The sequence below is a fragment of the Hermetia illucens genome, chromosome 2 (assembly GCF_905115235.1).
Source record: "Hermetia illucens chromosome 2, iHerIll2.2.curated.20191125, whole genome shotgun sequence".
NCBI lineage: Eukaryota > Metazoa > Arthropoda > Insecta > Diptera > Stratiomyidae > Hermetia > Hermetia illucens.
This window is the reverse complement of record NC_051850.1, coordinates 50,691,801-50,716,293: the sequence shown is the minus strand read 5'-3', so window position 1 is coordinate 50,716,293 and position 24,493 is coordinate 50,691,801. Positions and strand designations below refer to the sequence as shown.

General features: G+C 38.2%; 1 protein-coding gene across 1 annotated transcript in view; it reads left to right on the top strand.

Annotated features, from left to right (window-relative positions):
- Positions 1-10,761, top strand: part of LOC119648426 (mucin-2-like) — a 37,570-nt gene extending 26,809 nt beyond the window's left edge. Inside the window, exons 9-12 of the mRNA XM_038050179.1 lie at positions 56-850; positions 9,301-9,579; positions 9,783-9,908; positions 10,135-10,761. Coding sequence (XP_037906107.1) covers positions 56-850; positions 9,301-9,579; positions 9,783-9,908; positions 10,135-10,203 — 1,269 coding nt within the window. The 3' untranslated portion in view covers positions 10,204-10,761. The remainder of the gene's footprint in view (positions 1-55; positions 851-9,300; positions 9,580-9,782; positions 9,909-10,134) is intronic.
- The last annotated feature ends 13,732 nt before the right edge of the window (positions 10,762-24,493 follow it).

Genomic DNA, 24,493 nt, shown 5'->3' with positions numbered 1-24,493 from the left:
TTCTTTTTCAATCGTTCCTCAGCGTTTAGATTTTATCCGCCCTTATACTTTTCAGAGACAATTTGCTCAGGTATCGGATGTGACAACATCTCATCCTCCAACATTTGCAAATAGAATCATTGAGTTGGCAGTGAATAACAGAGCGTCATCAACAACACCCCTTTCTGTTCTGTCAGAAAAAGCAACGGTAACACCCTTGCTTTCATCTAATGATATATCCAGTCACCAGCAAGATCAAGCTTCACTCAGTGCCGATCTTCAATTGTTATCGTCCTTACTGGGACGACCGATAACAGCCGATGATCTTCCTACTCTCACAAAACAAACTGCGAAAAAATCATCTACTGTTCCAAGGACAACGACCAGTACTACCCCTGCAACAACTACCACTCGCACAACACCCAAACCTCCGCTTTCCAATCATGAGCTTCAATCAGGCCAAGAAGATTTAGAAACTATAAATCGGGACCTGCAACTACTCTCAACTTTGCTAGGAAGGAAAGTTACAATTGAGGATCTTCCTCAGTTGACACAGCAGTTCGGAGGAGGGAAAAGGGCTAGTCCTACCCAAAAACCAATGACAACTGCGACTCCATCGACTACTACAACAACGACGACAACACATGCGCCAACCACCACCAGTCCTTGGATACCAATGTTTGCTACATCCTCATCAACCTCGAGCTCTATAAGTCGAGACGAAATTCTAGCCTTGCTGAGAGCTCAAGGCATGGATGGCACCATTAACGCTCCTGGTATCGATTTGTATGGGACCAGCAATGAAGCAGTCCTGGCAGCTTTGCTGAAACAACGTGGTATTGGCCCAGCAAATAATAATATTCCAACCAGTGTAAGTAAATGGGATATATTTAAAATCAGTTTGTATGTATGACGTTATATTTTTCTCAAATTTAGTAGTAATGCCGACTACTAGAAATCCCACAACACGTTTCCACTTTATGTCCTCTCCTTGGTATTTATTGGTATATTTTATTCCCCTTCCATATTTATTGGTTGCTGGAAAATCCACTCCCGCTAAAAAAGTTTTGTGTATCAATGAAATTTTTATTTATATTATTTAGTCCGCAGACAATATTTACGCGACATTCCCGACTTTGTCCTGAGACTTCAGACACTAAAATATTTGTTCCATGACCTAACTTCGACTTGAAAAGACAATTAATCCAGCATCTAAATTTCATTCAATCTCATCTTTCAGTAAATCCATTAAAAATGTCTTCATTGCAATTCGAAAGAGACCCAACTTCTTATTTTAATGATTAAGTGCTAAAACCATAAAGCACATTAGTAACGCAAGCATTTATGCATTTATTGCTTTTATGTACATTCTAACAGAACATACGACTTGTTAAGCTTCCATCCGTAAAAAAATGTGCCCCATAAGATAAAATATGCTATATTTTAACGTAAACATTATTATCAACCATTCAATTATTAGATAAGACCCAGAGATCGATCTTGGATCGTGGAATCGTGGAATAATGTCAATATTTCCAAAGCATTCTACAACAGGCACATTTTGGAGTCCAGAAGATCGAATGGAGATTGCCTTCTCCAACTTTAACGAGAAGGTTATGAAAACTGGCTGCTCTAGTAAGCCAGCGATTCAGGGCGGCTTAAGAAGCCGCAGCATCTGTTGCAGTAAAATGACGCAACAATAGGACAAAATGACTTGTAACAAAGTACATACTCGAAATAGGGCAAGCAGTATTCCTCAATCGCGAGGGCAGAGGTGAATGTGATCCTAAACTGAAAAGATCGAGCAAAGGTCGTGGCTTCTAGTCGCCCTAGCACTTCAAAATATGAATGAATGAAAGAAACCGTAGCATTAGCATCAGGTTACAAGGATTGCGGACACCAGGAAAGAAGTATACTTACATAAAGGTATACTTCTTCTTCTACAGTCCGACATCCATCCTTGACCTCTCGAATCCTCTGTCTCTTCTCTTCTGCATCCAGAGACCGCGTCGTCCAATTGCTTAAACCAAGCAGAATGTAGTTAACGTCATCCACTGAATTCCGTCACCTTCCATCATCTTCCATCCGCATGGCTTGCCGACTGGAGCTTTCAAATCTTAGTATGGATGATGGTATCTTGTTCGTCGTATAATAAAGAAGTACAGCTCATTGTTGTATCTTATTCGCAATTCGCCGTCCATCGCCTCAGATTGTTCTGAGGACCCGAAGTTCTAAAGCTTTGATTTTTTATTCTCCGGTATCTGTCCTTCTTCTATGTGTCATAATTTTAATCTTCTGTTCGGTTACTTTTAGGTCTACTTCCTGCGCTACTTCTTCTAGCTTGAACAGGGCTAGAATATTCATGTATATCATCAATATCGGCTACTATCTGGGATAATTGATATAGTACCGTACCGATTTTAAAAAATGTTGGGGCCAGCCCATTATTTTGCTTTAATTCGGAATATTTTGCAAAACATCTTGTAAGTTAAGTTCCTATATTTGCTTCAGAACTAAACTGAGTCATTGTCATTCAGATACGTCAAGTCAGTTTCACTGGAACTTCAGACTCAGATAATACTTCGTACATAACGACCTCTCTGGTACCTGTTTCATTGGGAATATTTGATCAACGCTGATTTTCTCCCTTAAAATCCTCCCTGATATTTGCGAAAAATATGTTTTGAGAAGGATACGAGCCTTATTTTGATTATTATTAATGGCATGTATACAACAATCCATTTGTAGTTCTCTTAGCAGGGTTTATTACCTTTTTTGGCAAATGGGTTGTGATGTTAAATGGCTGCTCGAAATATTGGGCCAATCGCTCTTTTAAATTCCCTGCTAATTCTCCGCAAAATATAGCTCTGGACTTAAATCCTTCTGTCGTTGTGTTCGTTGAGTTGTAATCGGATTTCAAATTATTTCTCTTAGGCTATATCGCGATCGTGTAAGGTCAGCCTTAGAGCTGCAAATCTCATGATTTATATGCTTGCGTCTAAACTTCAGATCTTGTCAGTAGTGCATCTGAATGCTGATGATGTTATTTATCTATGTGCAGCATTTGGCTCTTCGATTACTTGCTTGTATTCTTCATCAAACCAATTCTTTTTGTGCCGAAGTTCATATCCAACCATCGTGATTGCATCTTTCAGTGACTCCACTTCCCGTCAATCCTACCGACTTCCTGGTGCCAGTTCAAGGTCTGCAGGATTTCTTCTTCTAACGTTCCGTCTTATTTCAATCCCATTTATTCTGGAAAGTTTCAATAAGTTATTGTTACTCCCATTACGAACTGTCCAACATGGATATCTGACTCTAAACGGGTAGTTGCAACCTGTTCCGCGGCTGGGAGTGTATGTCAAGAATGCCAGATGAAACTCACATCCCTCCATCTGGTGAGGCCCGCATTCTATCTACTGCGTCGAGAGAAAAAAAGTACATCGATATGACTCTAAGTCATTCCGGAAGTGAGAGTCACGATTCGAAGCAACCCCTCGACATTTTGTAAGAAATGGCTGCCAAGATCCCAAACAAATTTCGAAGAACATTTACAAGACCCTTGCAAGTCATTCTTTGAATATTAGTAGAATCTTCTCAAACTCAAAAAGTTCCATCTCAAATCAGTGATGTCTCACTTCGCTCTAAAAAAGAACTAAAAAATTTGTAGCAAAACGAGCTTTAACGAATTTTGCGTAATTCTTTCATATTACGGCTAATTGAAAAACTATTTCGTAAAAATCTCTTATTCAAATTACAGAGACAGTTACCAACAGTACTTCGTGGGAGCCATTAAATCGATTTCCCGCAAAGACTTTTTTCAAGCAACCGTACAAGTGATACTCTGATCTTGACTTTAAGGCGAAGATTCCAATACATTCAACCGGTATCCGGTCTAGACCTTCCTTTGTAAGGAACTCCCCTCCTTTTGCGCCGAGGTTCACCAATTCGATATCCCTGCTGCCTCTGCTCGTCTTCTTTTTCTACCATACGGTCGCGGTATCGCCCATAGATTTCGTCGTAATGTATCCTACGGAACGGGTTTATAGCCCTTCTTTAAAGTCCGTCGTCAATAAATATCTGGTTGATAGGCAGAAATATAAATTTTTCTTTAATGCAGATAGACAGACAACCAAAACCTGGCAGGCTGAGAATCTTGGTTTTGGTACACCCTAGCAATTCCGGATCCATTGATGCCGAAGTTATCATCGCGGACAGAGGTCTCTTGACGGGTTCAGTATCCCTTCTTCATTTGAGAATAAATCTTGGATGATTTTCAGTAGGATATTAACTCACGTTATCTTCGGATATGAACACTCTCTGCTTTCGTAAAACAACCTGACGTTCTTCTTGATTTTAAGCCTGCAATGCATCAATTCCAGATTGGCTATCACTTTGAGAAGGATATCGGCCTAGGGCAAATCTTCTAAGTTATTATTTTCTGACGGATCCCTTTTAAGATTTTGTTGAAAACCTAGAAGAGAGGTGCAAATGTTTATACACTACGGGCTACATATAAATGGGATCATCCCAGCCCAAATATTCTTATATAAAAAAAAACCTTTTACACCTGAGAGGCCGAGCTTCAGTTTGTCCTTTTACTACTTTTTCCTGCTCACTTTTATTACCAATTGTTCGGGTTTGTCAATTTCCGATCCTATCCGTTTTACCACTACACTATTGCCTTTTATAGCATTAAATACCGCAGTACACAGTCTGCCTGCTACTGAAGCCTGCCTTCACTTCAAACCGATAACCAGATATCGACTTGGTTGCTCCTAATAACCTCTGGCCCTGGAATATCATAACTTTGCATTATACAAAAAGACCTTTCTCCACCTTTATGTTTGCTTTATTTTATTGGATTCCTATAGCCAGCTTGTGTTTGATTTTCAATTGATCAACTTGATCAACACCTTCAGAACGTTAATATGTTACATTTGTCTATCTAGGTCGTAAATTATTTCTGGCCTCTTACCATAGTACGAGTATCAAGTCAGAAAATTTGAGGCAACTATAACCATTGGCGGAACCAATCATCTCACAACCGCCTTATAACCTTTAGTTCACCACGTTGGGCGCCGACTTGATAAAGTGGAACATCAAGGAGAAAAAGCGATTAGATCGTAGGACCGACACTGCTGGCGGATATCCTCCACAATCATATTTAATTACTTACCAGGAGCCGCAACAAAATACAAATATAAGGGAGGTTACGGTCCAAAATCAAATCGTCCAACTCTGTATTGTACTGGGCCTGTCAATTTCACTTGTCTAAAGAACATAGAAAAGTTCAACCGAAAAGTTTGCCCTAAAACTGCAAATGATGCAACCTAAACCCTAGTAACATATAAAATTCTCTTTGTATCTTTTCTCGTGGACAGAAATCTGAAGGCGTCGAATATGCAGGATCGCACTCAACATATAAAAAAGGATTAAACACTAACAAATAAAGGCTGTTCTCCTTTAATGTTCTCTAAATTGCTATATGAAAACACCACATGGACTTTTCCTAACGAAGCTGGAATAAAGGAACATCGCGGAGAGCAGTTGAAACCAGCATCCTATATAAAATTGCTAGCCATTGTATTCCTTTTGCATTCTTTTTTCGATCAGCAAGTCTGCTTTCCACTCCTAGTACTTTATGCTGTGTAACCTTACTCTATCTGAGCTACCAAACCATTGTAGAGAATCCTGTTCTGAGATTCAATGAAGCCATACACAGAATAGAATACAACACCTTTGATATCGACGACTGATTGCTTATGAAGATTGCCAATGTTACGAACTCTATTCGTGATTTTTTGTTGTGCCAACAACACGCAAAACTACACCCTCATTGAAGGAACGTTCTAGTTTTCACTATAAACATTCTAAACACCATTTCCTGCTGTAACCTTGCACCGAAAAAGGAAACAAGTTGCACCCGAAATACTGGTATTTGCTAAATAAAGGACACTTGCATACAATTCGCTAGAAGCACCGAAACTACACACAAGTGATACATTGGTAATAAATCATCATCAACGGCGCAACAATTGGTATCCGGTCTAGACCTGCCTTAATAAGGAGCTCCAGACATCCCGGTTTTGCGCCGAGATCCATCAATTTGATTTCATCGTTATATAGGCTATGGAATCGTCCATCCTCATATAAAGAGCTAACAATTTTTCAGATTCTTCTCTCGAACGCTGTTGTTGTAAAATGAAATAGTCTCGGTTGGCTGCCAGTAACATTATCATCCTCCTGACTTGTTGGTAAAACTTTCACGCCTGGTGTGGTTGCGCCTCGTAGTTCACAGTCACAGAACTGTTGATTCTCCCAGGCTTCCGTTTTCCGTCTATGATATCGGTTTTGCGCTCGAAGGAGTGATAGGTATCTGCGCGTCCCCGCGTTCTTTGACAATGAAGTATTACTCGATATGCAGCAATCTTCCGTTCTGTTGCTAGCTTACATTCATCGTCGAACCAGTCGTTCCGATTTTTTTTACGATTGGTAATAAAGGCAACCTAATATTCTGAAGATGTTGTGTAACTAAGTCCCATCGTATCTTCGGCATTATCCTTGTACGTGATGTTTCATACTTCCCAATCAGATTGCCAATCTAAAAATGTTTCAGGTCATCACCTGTAGCTGTATGGACGCAAACTTACACCATTACAATAATGCCGGGGAAATCTCCTCCTTGGAAAACTTGTCCAGTTTTATCTTTACTGCCAAAAAACTGTGTTCACTATATCCAGTATTTATTATCTGTATTATCTGTTACATCTCTTATGGTAGTTACGAGCTCTCTTGTTGAATACACATAATCCCTCGTATGACCCTATCATACCGAGAAGATTCGCCAACATTTTTATTAGTCTCTGAGTATAGCCTTTCGAAAGTCTCCCTTACTTCGCTAAAGAACAAATTTATAATTTTTGTCCTTCTTCGAAAATTAGATAGTCACTTTTCAACCTGAAGTTAAGTTTTCTACTGTGAATGTGCTTCATCTCACCATTAAGTCAGTCCTTAAAGAACTATTGTGCCCTTTTTACTGGTCATAGTGTACCTATTGATCATAGTATCTCAAGCAGGCCTATAACCGTCAGGAACTTTAGTATGTTCCCTACTTCTAGATCTTTCAGCTTTGCATCTGGTATTAAGTGTTCTCCCAGATGCCTCGACCTACCAAGTGCCGCATACTGTCCCAGGACGTGTATAGAGGTTTCGCCCTCCTCCTCACAAAACCTACAGACAGTGTCTGTAGATATCCCTAGCTTCCCTAGGCGATAGTTCAGCCGACAATGACCCGTGAGAATTCCCACTATGATTCGGAGGTTCTTTTTGGTGAGGTTTAAGCAATCCTTTGTGCGTATAGGTTCGTATCCCCCAATAAGCACCCTGGACTGCTCCATCCCTGGTAGGCCCGCCCAGTATAGTTCCCTCAACCGTTCCTCTGCATTTCTTAGAGTTATAGCCATGAAACCGTTTCCGATTGCACAGAAGGGTTCTGGCCCATTTAAAGGCATCCCTGCTCCCTTCTTGGCTAGTTCGTCCGTTGCCTCGTTGCCTTCCAACCCAGCATGGCCTGGAACCCATAGTATCCAGACCTTGTTGGACGAGCCGTATGTATGCAGTCTCTCAAGGCATTCCCACACCAATTTAGAGTTCACCTGGTTGGACCTAAGTGCCTTGATCACTGCTTGGCTATCGGTGAAAATAGCTATGTTCTGCCCCTTTTAGTTCTTTTGCAGATTAAAGGAGGCACATTTGTCTATGGCGTATATTTCCACCTGGAATGTGCTAGTGTACCTGCCCATTGGCTTAAAGTACATTTTCCTTGGAACAATGACACCGGCACCCGCTCCCTCTGCTATGAGGGATCCGTCAGACTACCAAGCAATCAGTTGCTGTTTTAATGCTTATGTCGCAGCCACTCTCTCCCAGTTTGCCTTGTTACTCCAACGTGTTTCAAACTTCTTATCAAAGTAAAACCTCGTTGTCATGTTATCCCTTGGTATCAGTAATTCGGGATACCGCCTAGAAAGAATACCAATCTTCCTTCGATTTAGGCAGCTCCCCGCCTCACTAATACTACCAACTATCCTGAATATTGCCCTCCTTGCCTGCATCTGTATGTGCAGATGAAGAGGGATTAGTCCCAGAAGGACCTCCAGGGATGTCGTTGAGCATGTCCTCATTGCCCCACTGATACACACACAAGCCAGCCTTTGGAGCTTATCCAATTCCCTGGCTTGTGTGCTGAGTTCGGTTCTTTCTGCCCAGATTACCGATCCGTAGGTAATCATTGGCCTTACTATTGCAGTATATATCCAAAGTAGTATCTTCGGGCTGCAACCCATTTTTTTCCAACTATGGAGTCACAAGTCATCAGAGCCCTCCTGGCTTTCCGACAAGTGTTTGCGACATGTGTTTTCCAGAGTAATTTAAGTTACATTTTATTCTAAAGAGAGCCCTCCTTTCGTGGATACCTAATTTAACCACACCTCTATAGAAGTTTATTTCACTTTTACTGGCCAATTTGAAAGTCTCCTCATTTTTGGCACTGCAGGTTCCCTTCAGGTTGCCACACTAGTTAAAAAAAAGTTGCCTGCTGGTTGCTGTAGGAGTAATCCTCATTAAAACTTATTAAAGTGCTAAGAAATATGCACCAGCGCAGCACTAACAGAAGCTATGTACATATACGCCATCAACCGGACCGGAGTGGGTTTAAAGAATCAGAAGGTCTAGCTCAACCCAAAACCACATATGTGCAATGATTGTTCCAACTACTTATAGAAAGATACAAGCCCGAACTTTGGAATAGTAAAATTCTCCATGCCGATAATTCAAGCTCCCTACTTTTCCCTAAAGTTAATGTGCCAACTTTCCTCTTTCTTCGAGAACCAAATATGGCCCGTTAATATTTTAAGTGTTGCAAGGGAGGAATTAGAATTTTATATAAAATTTCTGTTTACATCTTTATGATTTGATTTGATTCCATCTAATGGGCCAATGATTATCAGTTGCGATCCCCGAAAATATTCAATGTGCGTAAATCTTATTTTGATATGAAACCTCTCATCATCCATTTCAGCAATAGGGATTGGCAACAACAAGAGGTTAAATCAATCACAAATAGAAAAACCAATAATTAAGGAAGCGTATTAAGTCATCCTAACATTTACCATTACCAACTACATAGAACTTTTAAAATTGGTACAGCAAAAACTGACCAAACAAACAATTCCGAAATAGACAAGACACGACTTAAAACTGACCGAAAGAAATATTTTTCTTTTCTTCCACTACAATCTCTAGTTATTGTTCCTTCAGAGCCCGACACCCACCCCTTATACCACAACAAGGGCGCCACGTCGTCCTCGACCGCCGCCACCACCACCTCAGCGTCAATCGCGGCCAATTTTGGATGGATTAGCATGGCTGTGGCGAACCTGGCAAGACACTGCACCAGGTCCAAATGGTGCGGCCACTAATGCAAGACCCAGACCAACACAGCCACGAATTAGAAGTCCTGCCATACCAAGCGGCTATCAAGGAAACAGTCCGGCCCAAAGCTATCCTAACAGCAATCAAGGTCTTGATTCGGGTCCGGTAAGTTGACACCTTATGTGCTTTATGATTCCAAACAATTGCAGGATATTAATTTTTGTTTTCCTTTTATTTTGCTTCTTATCCGCAACCAATTGGTATTTTGGAACAATGGTCATGGCATACACAACATTTATACACAATCACAAACTCACAATTTTGGTTTTGAAAAATTGAACGCTTCAAACTAAATAACTTTCGTACAGAGCGCTAATGACGGTGTGGCACACTTAGATCCACCTAGTAATACACCTTTCCAATCAGGTGGGCTCCTAAATGCAGCGTTTGGTATCACGCGTGCAGTTACTCAATTTTTGGGTAATGCATTCCAGGTATGTCACTTTTGATTTGAAAAAATCTGTGAACTGTATCTTATATCTATCGTGATCAGTAAAATACTTTATACCAAAAGAGACCTTCTTGAGTGTAACTACAATAAACTGTAGAATAGCCGTAAATTTCGCATGAAGAATTGCCCCACGCAGTTCAACAGATCAGATACAGTGAATAGAATCTACTTCCTAAAATTTAAAATTTTTTTTCATCTCATCTCCGCAGACTGCATTTTCACCACCTCGCCAAACATATCCAAGCCAACAGGACTATTATAGCTTAAGTGCCGGTTAACACAGAGCTCTTGCTTGAAGCATCGATTTTAATCTTAAATATTATATTACTTCTAAAACAATTCAAAAGAAATATTCTAATTTCTAGTTTTGTTTTACAAATTTACACATAATTTACTTAATAAACTATTTATGAGTCACTTTTCAGAGGGAGCCGTTTTCGGCAAATTTTGTAAAAAAGATTGATGACTTTTTGTACAGTGGAGCTGTTTTTACTAACAGTTATTTATAATTATTTAGGCTAATACGAGATGGATATATTAGTCGTCACTAGCAATTAAGGATAACAAAATGGAAGAGAACAAACTAAACATAGAGAAAACTAAACATGGTGCAAATGTAGTGAGTCCTAAAAAGTTATTTAAACATGTGCGACATCATGTGCTATAATTTCTTGCCCTCTTTCCATATTGTGATTTAGTGCCTATCGTCCATAGTTTTCGAAGCGATATTCTATTTTACCTTAGATATATTATTTATATACGAAAATTGTACAATATATATAGGTAGGAAATGAAAATGTGGAATGTATGAACAGAAATAAACATATACAAAATAAGATGCTTATTGTTTTTAACTGAATCTGAATCTAACGATAAAATCTTCTTGTCCATTTTCGCATTCATTTTAGTGTATCGAAGTCTGGCACAGACGGTCTCATCACGTTTTGGGGAGGAGGAACGAAGAGTCACTCCAATCTGAATGGCAGTGTAGCAATAGGGCGTCTCAAGGAGTAGGTGTGGTTAATTTGACCCCGGACTAATTGCATTTACTATTAAAACGGGAAGTCGGTACCTCGCTAATGTGCAGACTCACCTGTAAGTCGACGGGCTTAGAATTCAGCGAAAGTATTTCCTGCCTATCGTAGTATGCCGCTTAAAGATTTGTAGGGTAGCAACCTATAATTTTCCAATTTACTTACCCTTCGTAGACAATTACCATACCTCGGAATCGCTCTGAACTTTCAGCAACGACATTTTGCTTGCATCAACGGGTTATAATTCAAATGCACGAACGCATCTTGCCGACGGTATCCAGGCTACCCAAAATGCTCGGGTGCTCCAACTTCAACGAGAATTTCAGTGATATAAACTAGATTTTCTAGGGTTAAGCAAGATAAGATGGTGGAACTCTGAGGAGCCCTCCTCTTCTTCCTCGGATGTTGTACTCTGGAAAGCCCTTGAATAAATGGTAGTCCGGTGTCGTATTAAAGCTTACCGGATCCACCGACTTAAGGAGATCATCTCGTGTGAAGGTCGTTAGTTTGTAAGATGTCCGCGTTGTCCCATGAAATGTTATGGCCGTTGTCTACTATGCAGACTTAACGTGCCTTAGTGGGTTTCTAGTCGCTAGTTCCGCTTCTTTAGTATGTTCCTGGAATCGTGTTTTTACCAATCGCCCTATATATAATATATACTGGCGCATTCCAGACAAGTGATTTTATAGATCCCGCTCTCTTCCTCCTTGGATTTTGGGTCCTTTACGCTCCTAAGTCGCGTTTTAAGTTGTGCATTTCTAATTGTTAGCACAGCCTCTATTTTAAATCCTTTAAGCGCATTACCACATTAAGCCACAACGAGGTGGATGTAATGCTCGATCTCACTATTGTCTTATCATTGGTGCTTGGCAAAAACGTCAAATGTTTTCTATTTTTTCTCGCGGTGTCTTTTATATAAACCAGTTCTTTGATATATGTCGATCTGGTTAGGGGGATGTTTATCATTCTATGTACCATGCTATGGAATATCGCGAATTTGTGCTAGTATGAATGGGGTTGGGGGGTTGGGGGGTTGGGATCGGCTTCCTGAATATATCGAACTCGAGGTCTACCCCGTTTCTAATGATTTTGATGTCCAGGAATGGTACTTCCTAGTAATGAATACTGTAAAACCACCGCAGGCACAACAAAGGGTAACCCACTTTCCCCTCTACTAAGTGAAATGTTTATGGCAGGTCTAGAGGAAATAATGGAACGACGTGGGATAATGCCTAATTTTTGAGTTAGATATGTTGATGATGTACTAGCCATCGTGGACAAATCGCTGTTGAATGGATTGCTAGAAAAAATCAACCAGCTCCATAAAAATATTATATTCATTATGGAGACTGAACAAATAGGAGAAATACCATTCCCGGACATCAAAATCATTAGAAATGGGGTAGACCTCGAGTTCGATATATTCAGGAAGCCCACAACCACCCAACATAAATAAAATTCTATAGTTAAATTGGAAACCTTTTTTTTAATATTTTTATTTTAACAAATACAAATTTTTCACCATATGTTTATTAACATCTTGAGCACATGTAACAATTTTTCCAGCCCGATATCACAGTTGATTATTGAAGTACAGAGCAACGTATACACCCACCTCTAAAAAAGGTGTTTTTCCGGTGCCACGCTAGAGGGCGGTATGCTCATCTTTAAGAAAGAAAATAACCGGATTTTGACGTGAGGACTATACTACGGTTCGCAAACTAGGATTATTAAAAAATATTAAAAGGTAAATTTTTAGTGCCTTATCAAACTTTTTTTCGTAAATTTTCTCGTTTTTAACAACTTCTTTAGGCCCGAGTTCTAGCCTTTCAGAAAAATGATCAGTAGATTTTTCTGTCAGTGAAAAATTAAAAAGGGTCTATTAGACTACTGGCTATAGGCTTGGAAGTTTTGTTTGCTTGAAAACCTTAGTACGCTGAAATTTACATATTTTATCAAATTTATTTTTTAGGCTACCCAGGAAATTGTCCTAGTTTGCCAAACGCAGAATTATGTTCTGAATAGGTCGTGAAAACTTCCAAGAATTTCGTTAGATAGATTTTAGCTATGGGGCCACTCGATTTCAAAATGCAATTTCGAGAAAAACGCAATTAAAAATGAGAATGTGATTATTAACTATAAGATCTAAACTGACCAATAATCTGCAATACCTGATCCATAAAAATTCCGTTTCTTGAAAAAACACATATAAGGCCTCTCCCTCTTCTAGCGAAGTCATTCAGACCCGTGAATTGGCGCTTCATTGCGGCGACCGACATAAATCTAACATACGACACTTTACCTGTTTAATATTAACGAACGACTCGGAATATCGAAAAATCACTGCACAAATATTCTACACTATATGTAGATGCCGTCGATCGATTCTTCGAATCCGACACACGGGATGACCCCCTTAAGTCAGAATGTTAACTGATCCAGAATGAGGAACATCTCATTATTACAGTGTTCCGCATCAACGGGGATTTCTAATGCAGATAACAAAGAGGCTTTGTATGAACAACTCAGTGCAGTCCAGGCGAGATTTCCTAAAGGTGACGGCTAATTGTCTTGGTGTTATACCGTTCACCCTTTAAGATTCATTTTTGCAATCAACGTAGGACGTGATCTATAAAAATACCCCCAGGACCCTATTTTGTTTCTATGGTCCAAGTGCGCAAAACTGCTTCCAGATTGATTTCCTTAAAATTCCTCATAGCAGGGTTTTTTATAACTACAAATACATAGATAGGTTAATCTTTTCAAAATTTTAAATAATACGATAGACGAAAAAGTATCCCATATTCCTACTAATTTAACAACATCAGGAATTAGGTAAACAAGTACCAACTGGAAGTCGTAGGTTCGAGTCGATCGTCCACCTTGCGGAATTTACTGGGAAGCGTCAAGGATCCTTTGGCAGCAGAGGAGAAAAGCGGGATCTACCGAATAACGTGCAGCGACTGTAATAAAATATACATAGGACAGACGAAACGCCTGATAACGAATAGATTTAATGAACACATCAAGGAAACGGTAAGTAACGTTCGGAAACAAAAGTCGTGCAGCGCACATAGTCGAGGAAGCCCACACCATTCAACGCGAAAATCTTGAACTCTTGCGTCATACAAACCGAACGACAACCTTGGACCCTTGGGAAAGTCTAGAAATTTTGAGAGAAGACGTGACGCGGTTATTAAACAAGATTCCGGTAATTGCCCCTCAAAACTAATAAGATGATTAATAGATAATTAGGTTAATAGTTTAATGTTTTTTTTTTGTGAAAAAGTAATTTAGGTAATTAGTGTTTTTAGTATAAATTAAACCGTAGAATCGCAATTGTTTTCAGTAGTTTTGTACTGATGAAGGAAGTAATTTGCTCCCGAAATATATATATACATAATAAAATAAAATTGTAGTTTGGAGTAAGCTACTGGTCTATCCAGTTTTACTAGTTTCATAAGATTGGTAGAATTTGTTTTATTTTTTGCTTGATTTGATCCCATCATAAAATAAATTAAGACCTGTGTTAGTAACAGCGAGAGCGACTGGAAAATAATATACTGAAAAACATCGAAAATTTATTGTGATATTTAAAAGACTCATCTTTCGTCATAATCACAGTCGTCGTTATAGACCTTTCACTGATGCTAGAAAGTTGTCAGAGAAGTTGTTTGCCATCCTCATTTGGCCTACACAAATCGCATCGCTCTTTAAGAGGTTGCATACAGTTGCAGGGGGTGATATGATGATATTTTCTTGATTTTTTTTCAACAGCTTAATAAATGTTTGTTAAAAAAGTACGTGTTGTCGAGTATTCGCAAAAGTTTTTTAGGAAACAAAAATAAAAATGGCAGATCTATAGCTGTTTCCCAGAAGTGCCTTTTTTGGAATGGTTTGCTGTGGACACGATCACTCGATAACGAATCATCCGAAATCAGAATTTCGAAAAATTTTCATTAGTAGTCTCTGAACGAAGGAATTGTCCAAATGCGAACTTTTAAAAAATGGGGACGGTTTTAATAAAATATTCACCTTTTCGATGTGCTTAATTTTTAATGTTTTCACTTAAAAAATATCAATGATATTAAGTTCTTCACGAACAGCTGGCGGATGAAAATCAATGCGCAAAAGTGAACACGTTAAATTCGCGCTAGAAAACGCTCGCAAGGCATTCATGCATTCTCTTCGAAGACTCTTTTATGCTCCACATCTTTGTTGGAAGGTTAAGATTATTTGCTATCTTACTTTGGTTAGACCGGTGCTGTCCTATCATATCATTCATTTTAATAGCTTTAAGATAAATAAATTGTATATATTTTTGTACTAGCCTTAAGAATAAATTTAAATTTCAGAAGTAGTTTTTTTAAGATGTCAAGTGCAGAATAAAGTTAGGGAATTTCTTTTAATTTTTTTGTTCGTCAACAAAACAAAGCTAACCTCGTCCGGTTTTTGACCATTTCCCGATAACTTACATATTATTTTTCAATGTAATGTATTTTGTTATATTAATTATACTTTGTTGTTGTTTGTTATGCACATAAGCTCTTCTCTATGAAATCTTATATTTCAATTAAACTACTGATATACCTAGCAATCTCCTCACGACAATCCTTTTTTCGCCCACCACCCTGGCTCTAAGAACGTCTATGGAAAGGTAGTTGAACAAGTACCATTACAATAAGTCAAAGGCAAAAAGGGATAATGTATCGGATTAATTATATGTCAAATAACAAGGAAGGTTATAAGAGTCTGGAAAGGAAGTGGAAGAGGAAAAAATAATTATTTATTAGGAAAATAGCATATGCATGAGCAAAATTTATATATGTATAAGGGTAGTCAGAGACAGCCTTAATGCTGCTCGACACACCAAACTTTTCCTGCCAGAACCCAACATACGTACCGCAAAGTTTATCCTGTCGAAAAGCAGGAGGACTTGCAGGTGTATTGTGGGCATTCTGACAGGCCATAATTCACTAGCTGGGCATATGTTCAGAATAGGAATTACCGAAGATAATACTTGTCCCTCCTGTAATGAGGAAGCGGAATCCACGGAGCATTTCCTATGTGAATGCCCCGCCTATGGACGCATCAGGCATCAAATCTTTGGTGCCGATGTTCTCCAATTACAACGGGTAGCATCACATCCACTAACGGAAATCCTGCGATACGTTAACGAATCCGGAATATTCCGTTAGACGGGGGACGCGAGTACAATGGGCCAACACGGCCTGAGTGCTCAGAAGCTGTAGCTTCTCCCCACCACACACACACACACACACACACACACAGACATCCAGCATTGATAAAGGGAATTAGTTATAACCGCTTTCCCTCTTCGCATTTCCTACTATTGAAACTTTAATGAAAAAAATAAACACATCTTTTCATGTTTTCAATTGATTTTACATTTTATTTTTCATTAGTTTATTTTCATTTTTTATAATAAATTACTTCGTTTACAATAATAAGAGAGAAGAAACTATGTTATTAATTTAATTTTTGTTTGATTTTTTTCTTTTGTTCTTTTTTTTTAATTTTTTAGTAATTTTTTTCTACAAGTAACATGAATTTTCAATAGGGTAAATTATACTTACTTGATAAAATACAATCTACTCATATCATACATACGCGTTAGTTATATTTTTTGTAGTTTGATTTTTTCTTTCAATATTTTTTTTTTCATTTTGTATTTTTCCCGCGCAATTTCTTAGCTACGCAAATGAGTTAGTCTGTAAAACGTGCATTCTTGTTTTTTCCGTTTTTTTCTTCTTGCTATAAATCTTTTAATATTTTTCATCATTAGAATAGTGTTAAATTATAATGGTTTCATTTTCTTTTTATCTTTTCTTCTTGCGTTTTTTATATATACTACAATTTCCTAAATACATTTGATTTTTTATTATTTATCATTAATTTCCTCGGTTGTGGTTTTCATCAGTTTTTCACGAGTTTCACAACATTCATCGTGTTTTAAAATTATTTATTTACTTTGTTATATTATACAAATCCACGCAATATTGCGTACTTTCTAAAAATGTACAGTAATATTATAAAAATTGCTTTTGACAAACTCGGAAAGTATAATATACTGTTACAAATAACAGTTTCTACATTTTACTAAAATATAATTTGAGTGTCCAAATTTTTTTACATTTTAAAACAATAGGAAAATTTCATATCTTTTTTAAAATACCTTCGGTTAATCTTAATAAGATTTTAACTACAAGGATTTCTTATTTTTCATTTTCTTATCAACTAAGATTACTTTAACTAGATAGTTCAACCTTTTGCTCGAGATTTCAGGGTTCAAGGAAAATACATACAAGACCAGATCTCGTTTATCATCTTTTTACAAGCAAAGCAAATTTTAATATGCACAACTTTATCTTACACAAAAATAATACCAACTCATATTTTAGTTTTGGTTGTCTTTTATTACCGTTTTCCTAGCATAGCAAATTTTTATCAGATTGTGAAACTGAAAATACCAAGAAACTATATTTCTCAACAATTACGATTTCCTTAAAATGATTCCGAACTACTAAATTAACTTAAACCATATTTGAAAAAAGAAGGTAAATTTTCCCAACAATATTCCATATGGCCTATTCTGACAGTAACTAAATATGAAATTATCCTTTCACGATATTCGCTCCTTTGTTGTTATTGTGTGTTTGCATTTAATTCAGGTTCAGATGAAACAAGCAATTCATCTTGGAAAAAATAAGTCTCCTTAATTTCTTCATCAAAACTATTCTATACTATCCATTTTGTCCAACGTTTACTGAGTTAGGCCCCATCATGTATTGTAATTTGCATAGCAGGAGTCAGTGCTGCTATATTGAAGCAATGCATGGTAAACCTCTGCGATTTCATCGGAGTACTCTAGCCGGAGAATATGTAGAACGAAAAACTACGTCGGTATAGATGCCATGTGCTGATAAATTAAATTTTGTTGATTGACGCGCTGTGCGCCACTTAGAACAATATATTCCCTACTTTCTCGGTATAGGAATGCGTTCATAAGTAGAAAGGCTTTGTTAATAGGAATGCAAAGAGAAGAGATTTCAACTGAAGCAACTGAGCGTAGGATAAAAGTCGTTCTACGGAAAAAAAGGACTCAACTTTCTTAGACCGCAGCCAATTGGCTCGTGTACGAATGAGAGAAAATTCTATTATTCGATAAATCACAATATCCTGGTTTCCTTCGTTGAACATTTTTGTACTTTTCACATTTCAGGAAAAACTTGTGAAAGGATCTAAACTAGAACCACAACTAGTTAAGCGCCCCCCTTATGCCTGCTTACAATCACAATCAAGCACCGTAATGTGACTACAGTGCACGCTGATAAAATCAGATGTGAAAAGTCACACAACTTGCCATACTTATAGGAGCGGTTCTACCGATTCCTTTATCAATTTACCTAGGTCAACAAATATATGTGAGAGAGAGAAGTAAATCCACGGCGCTCGTTTCTTGGCGAGCACGTTTCGGCACTGAACATGGACATGAAGTAAATCTACCTCAATGCTATTAAAAAGTTACCCACGGTTACGAAAAAAGTGCCACTAAGTAGGTGTTAAAAGAAATATTCTCCATAACATAGACGGAAGGAAATAGATTCAGGGCAAATAATGGACCCCTCATCTATATTTTCTGAAGTAAAATCTAAATAAAACCAAAACCAGTCACCTAGAAATAGTAAACAAGCCGAGAAACCAAAAGCTAGACGCATTACGTGCAAAAGGTTTTGTGTTTCCCTATGTGAGAAATAATTATTGCATGATAGCTCTGTGTGAAAACAGTTAAAAATTCAATTGCTCTCTACTTTTTAAAGAGCCATTTACACAAATAATTTGATCTGGAATGCCCTGTATTGGTAATAATCTACCTCATACGCTTCACGCTAGAAGTTCAATTTTATTAACAAATGTGAAGAAATTAACCTACAACAGATACAAAAAGACTAGGGAGAAGTAGATTCTTCATGGATAGAGTTTTTCATATTTCACTCGAATGTCAATTATTCTCGTTAATTATGACGTCAGCATCTTATTTGCATGATTTAGGATGCAGTAAATTCGCGAGAAATTGATAAGTTTGAACTGCTATAACTTTGACACTGAAACGCATGAAACTTGGCATGCGCATTTTGATGGAAAATTGAGTACTGCTAAGAGAACCTTAAAGGGGTTTTCCAGCCAATTTCTAAAAACTAGTAAGTTTTTTTGGGCAAATATCGAAATGGTACATATTTTGAGGCCTAGATTTCATATAAGCCCATTGTCTTGAATTCAGATTTTTAGGTTGGGTAGTTTCCGAAAATGAGTCCTGTCTCACTTTAAGTGTGCACATTTCGACTCTTGACTCGCGCACTTTACAATCCACGACAAAAACAAATATCAGTTTCTTAAAGTGCAAATTTACTTTCATTTGATACCCCACTCAACTAAATCCGGTTAAAAAATGTTTACATCCCCCCCTTGCCCTCACTTTATGTGTGAGATTTCATCTTTCCCATCCGTCCATCAAATAATACGCGGCAGCTATCAACCCCTCTCATACTGTAGGCCACAGCCAGCCTTTTTAAAATTTAATTAATATCCTTCGTACCTCAACTCAAATAAAATCAATAATAGTATATTAATATACTTCGTAAATTTACGGCAGACTCCCCTTGAGTCCCTCATAGGCTGATGAAGGATGTCCTATTATTATTAAAAAAATCGTAGTAGGTAATAGGGACCCTAAGACATAAAATGTCAGTATCATATTCAAATGAATAGCCGCGCATTCCCATTGCACATATGTTGGGAACGATATACAAAAGGAATCATCGTGCACCCAAATATCCTTACATAAAAAATCCATAAAACCTTCCAAACCTGAAACATTCAACTTTCGCTTTCTGATAGATAATGCACTTCTGTAATTGATGAGTTTCCATTATTATTAGGTATTAACTCATAAAGCTATCAATAAAAATTAGTTTAACTGGCCCAATTAATATATCCAAAAAACCCAAGTCCAAACGCTTATTTATTAATTATAATGGCTTAAAAATTGAATTCTCACAAGTCGGAAAAGAAAACGCGGTGAATGGTTGACACTTCATGTGACGTCATCGAGCGACCAATTTGAATCCTGTCTACGTGAAAGCATCCGCTTTAGTGTTTATTACCTATTACTTTTCAAGTCAATCAATTAGTTTTTAACAGGAAAGTGGGAAACTGATGCTTGAATAGGCAATCCTTCAATTTACTTTACGTTTCGGCAGTAATGATAACAAGCTGTATAGCAAATTCTGACATCTTTACCTAGGCGGCGATAAATAGCACGTTTCTGAAAGATTCACAGGCCGCAAAAAAATGGATTTGCCCTGAGCGGGGCATGACTAGATTTGAATTTGAATACTAGAGACACAAAATTCTAACGCAATCGTATATTATTAGTTAAAATTAGAGTTTAAGTTTAAACAATTTTAACTCGCATGGGAATGATCATCAAATTTAATCCTGACTCCAAAGAAACTGGATTCCGTCGGACAATAGCGTTCCACTTCTTCCGAATATCATCTTTTGAAACGGCCAAAAAAGCTTTCTGCAGGGTTTTAAGGAGTTATTTGTGCAGAAAGGCACGAAACAATATTTCATCGTCCTCTTTGGCATTCCATTCGGGAAATTTAATTTCGACAGTTTTATATTTTTATGAGTAACTGCCAGTTGCCGGGCTACTGAAGTTTCTTCGCTCGAGTTGTTACGCAGTTTTTTTTTCAAAAAGAATCTTTGAGAGTTTGGTTAAATTGCACCATAGAAGTGATTTCCATCATTAGTGAAAATAAGGCGAGGAGTCTATTGTCTCTATCCGACAAGGCATTTGCGGTAGGCTCTATGAAGATAAAAATGTAAACATTTCCACAGCAAGAATTGTTATAAAGCGGGAACGACAAATATTTAATCTCTGTGGTGTGATATCCAATTCTTTTATTACGTTTGCTAAAGCAGATCAATCCCTTTACACTTTTAGATTATATTTATGAAGCAATTTGTTGTAGTGTCCATTAAATAATCACACATTAAGGAAAGGAGGGATACCCCTGCTTGCTAGTCCAAACAATGGAGTCGATTATCCCAGGATCACCGACCTTAGAAACTTATGGTGCAGAACAGTAGAGGATGAATTTAGACTTTTCGAAACGTTCAGACGAAAACTGAAAAATATTACCTCAACGCTATACCCTACTTGGAATGAATCACACCACATCAATCAGCCAAAAGTGAAAATAGACTAGAATTGCTACAAATTGGCTCAATTGATAAGAAACCATAAAGGTAACATTCTTTATAAAAATGCCTCGAAATAAAATAAAGGGTCTTTACCTTTCGCTCTTCAAGTTGTTTAGCAAAGCCTTAGGGGAGCATAAATCAACCATCAACTATCAACAAAGAGACCCGTAAAAGAATAAGGAACATTCGTTTTTCTACCATTTATTGTCCTCTTAGTTCAACAATAAGTGCAATCCCTTTGGACAAGAGCATATATTCGTCACCCTCACTGACTTTGCAAATCGCAACGCTACCAAATGAAAGTGATCTGGCTACAACTTTCGTAGTAAACCTAGTCGTATAAAATATAAATCTAAAACCGACCATCATTTCTCTAATAGCGTTGCTCTTCAATGAAATAAAATAAATAACATCGATGCCAGGTAACCAGCCAAGTTCTGACAGTAGAGATAGTATCCAGACAGAGTAGTAGTATCACATCCATAGTTAACAGATGTAAGCAAATCTCGGATTCTCCCAGATGTGTCAAGAGATGCCTGAGATCAGCTACAGCTTCCAAGCATATAGTAGTACTAAGATATCCCTACAGATTAGATATGTCTCTCAAAAGGCAGCATATGTAGTTTTACCATTACTACATCTTACTACGGAAACAATGTTATCTAAAGTCGAGTTGGCCAAAGCCCAACCGAAGGTTACTCACAACAGGAGTAGTTTGATCCATACTGCTATATTCATCGTGAGCAGAGTCATGGATAAGCTCGCAGAACCGCTAGATGATCATAATGGTAGCATCGATTATAGCAGACTTGCTTCCACTTGGTCGGAAATGAATCTGTTGTACTGAACAAAGCAGTTGGATTGAGCGACAACAAGCATTGAAGAAAAAGGATACAACTAGATTATAGCAATCTAATCACTGTCAGCACACAATCTCATCTCAAAACGTGCAACGGTTATAGATAGTATCTCTACCGCTTTGGACTGAATGGATGAATGGAATTGTTTCAGATGCGCTAACATGCCTGACAGCGGTCATTGGTCCAGATTCAAGGTTGAGAAAACGAAACTGAACTCTCCGCTAAAAACAAACCTATGTCCTGAGAATATAATTGAGGAGATGTTCAAGTAAAAAAAGAACTGGCTTGTAGTTATCTTTGCAATTATAAAAATTCAAAACTGCTGTGAGCTTATCACTTCCACAACGTTAAGTGTGATGATAGCGAAACTGATGCACATTCTGACTGTGTGGATGCCCAATACTTCATCAAGGAGTGAACAGGAAATACTAAAAACAAGTTATTAAAGAGGGCAAGACACAGGAAAACAAAGGTCTTGATTTATGAGCACCTAGTGGCAAGCATATCTCATGAAGTAGTAATTAAAAGCAGACCCTCTCAGTTGATTTCAGTAAAGCAAAAAGTCATTCATTGATTGTAAATCAAAATCGGCCCCTGTGGAAACATGAAATTCGCGACTCATCGATTACTCCGAAAGTGCATTGAATACTATCAACAGAAAACTCATGAAGCCTTAAAGTTGAGCTGGAATGCTATAGAAAAATATTCAAAACAGCTTGAGGCCGTAAGGTAAATGACCAGGGAAGTCAACGACCACGTCCACTGTGCAGTTTTCAGAACATCGCAAATAAAAAACGAGGCGAGACGCATTTATGTCGTTGATATAGCAGGTACCGTCTGAGCACCAGGCGTTCACGATTTGGAAGTGGGACAATGATGTTTCAATGCATTTTGCGCATCTTTTTCTTTTATTGGCTTGTTAAATGATGAAAATTGTGCCAAATAGTTTCGAAATATTCCGACTACGTTAGATGCCATTCCCATAACACAAGGCGACATTGGTTGTACTGATGAGACGTTTTGCTCGTTTCAGATATATCAAAAAACCTATTTTTTATTCTACCAGTGGAGGACGGGAACAGGAGAATTGGGATAATATCCCCCGGTACAACTCGATGGAAGAGCGTTGCTAAGTTTAGGTTGAATGCCCTTCAAAGTTAACATGGCATCGATAAGACCGCAGATTCATCTGTGCACTGAACTTAAGGGTGACTGTAATGACTTTCAGATGCTTAAAAAAAGTAGCACATAATTAATTCAGACATGCAGGAGATAAAACAGCTTCTAGAAACAAAAGGTTTCAATATTGAAAAATGTGGAACGAGGTCAAATATTGAATGCTTCAAGAAGAAAAGAAAGGAAGGAAGGAAGGAAGGAAGGAAGGAAGGAAGGAAGGAAGGAAATTACACGAACTGTTGGAATTACATTAAATCACCACCGATAACAGCTTACAACTGTTCCGCTCGAAACGTCTCACCACAGCGCCAAAGCTCTTACTGTACAAGACAATGATCTTGTCGGTCCTCATGTTTTCCTTGGAGACTTGGATTCTTAGCAAGAAAAATTGCGAACTCTTAGCCGCGTTCGAGAGAAGAACCCTAGTAAGAATTTTTGGCCCCTTACAAGAGAATGGACGATTCCGTAGCATTCATAATGACAAAATATATGAGCGATACCATGACCGTCTTGTTGTAGATAAAACCTGGCTCAATAGGTTGCGGTGGGCGGGTCGGAAAGTCTATAAGGGCAATATCTACGGTAGAAAAAGAAAACGAGGCAGACCCTGCCTCAGATGGAGCGATGGCGTAGACCAGGATACCAGACAGCTTTTAGGAATATCCAATTGGTAGGCCTCGGCGCAAAACCGGGATGTTTAGAGTTTCTTATTAAAGCAGGCCAATACCGGATACCGATTGCTGGAGCGTTGATGATGATTATTGGGATTACAGATCCAGAAAATTACAAAAAAAAAAGTCGTCAGGGCGAAAACAAGCGATATCGCCACGCCAGAAGCCCCGAACTTTGAAAGCGGATTCGAATTCTGCTTTCATTGCCGTTCATTGTCTTCTATGGTTCTGAGTGTTGGCCGACTATAAAAGACAATGAACGGGGTCTTGCGGTAATGGAGACGAAGATGTTACGTTGGACTAGTGGCGTCACACGTTTAGATCATATCCGAAATGAGGATATCCGCGATCGTTATGGGGTTGCACCGATCGTGGAAAAGTTGCGAGAGAGGCGTCTTCAATGGTATGGTCACGCAATTCGTGCTAACGAGAATTCACTTGCCAAGATTGGTCTGAACATCGAAGTCGATGGTAAACGACCAAAAGGCAGGCCTAAACAACGGAGGCTTGATCAGGCATTCGATGAGCCGACCCCGC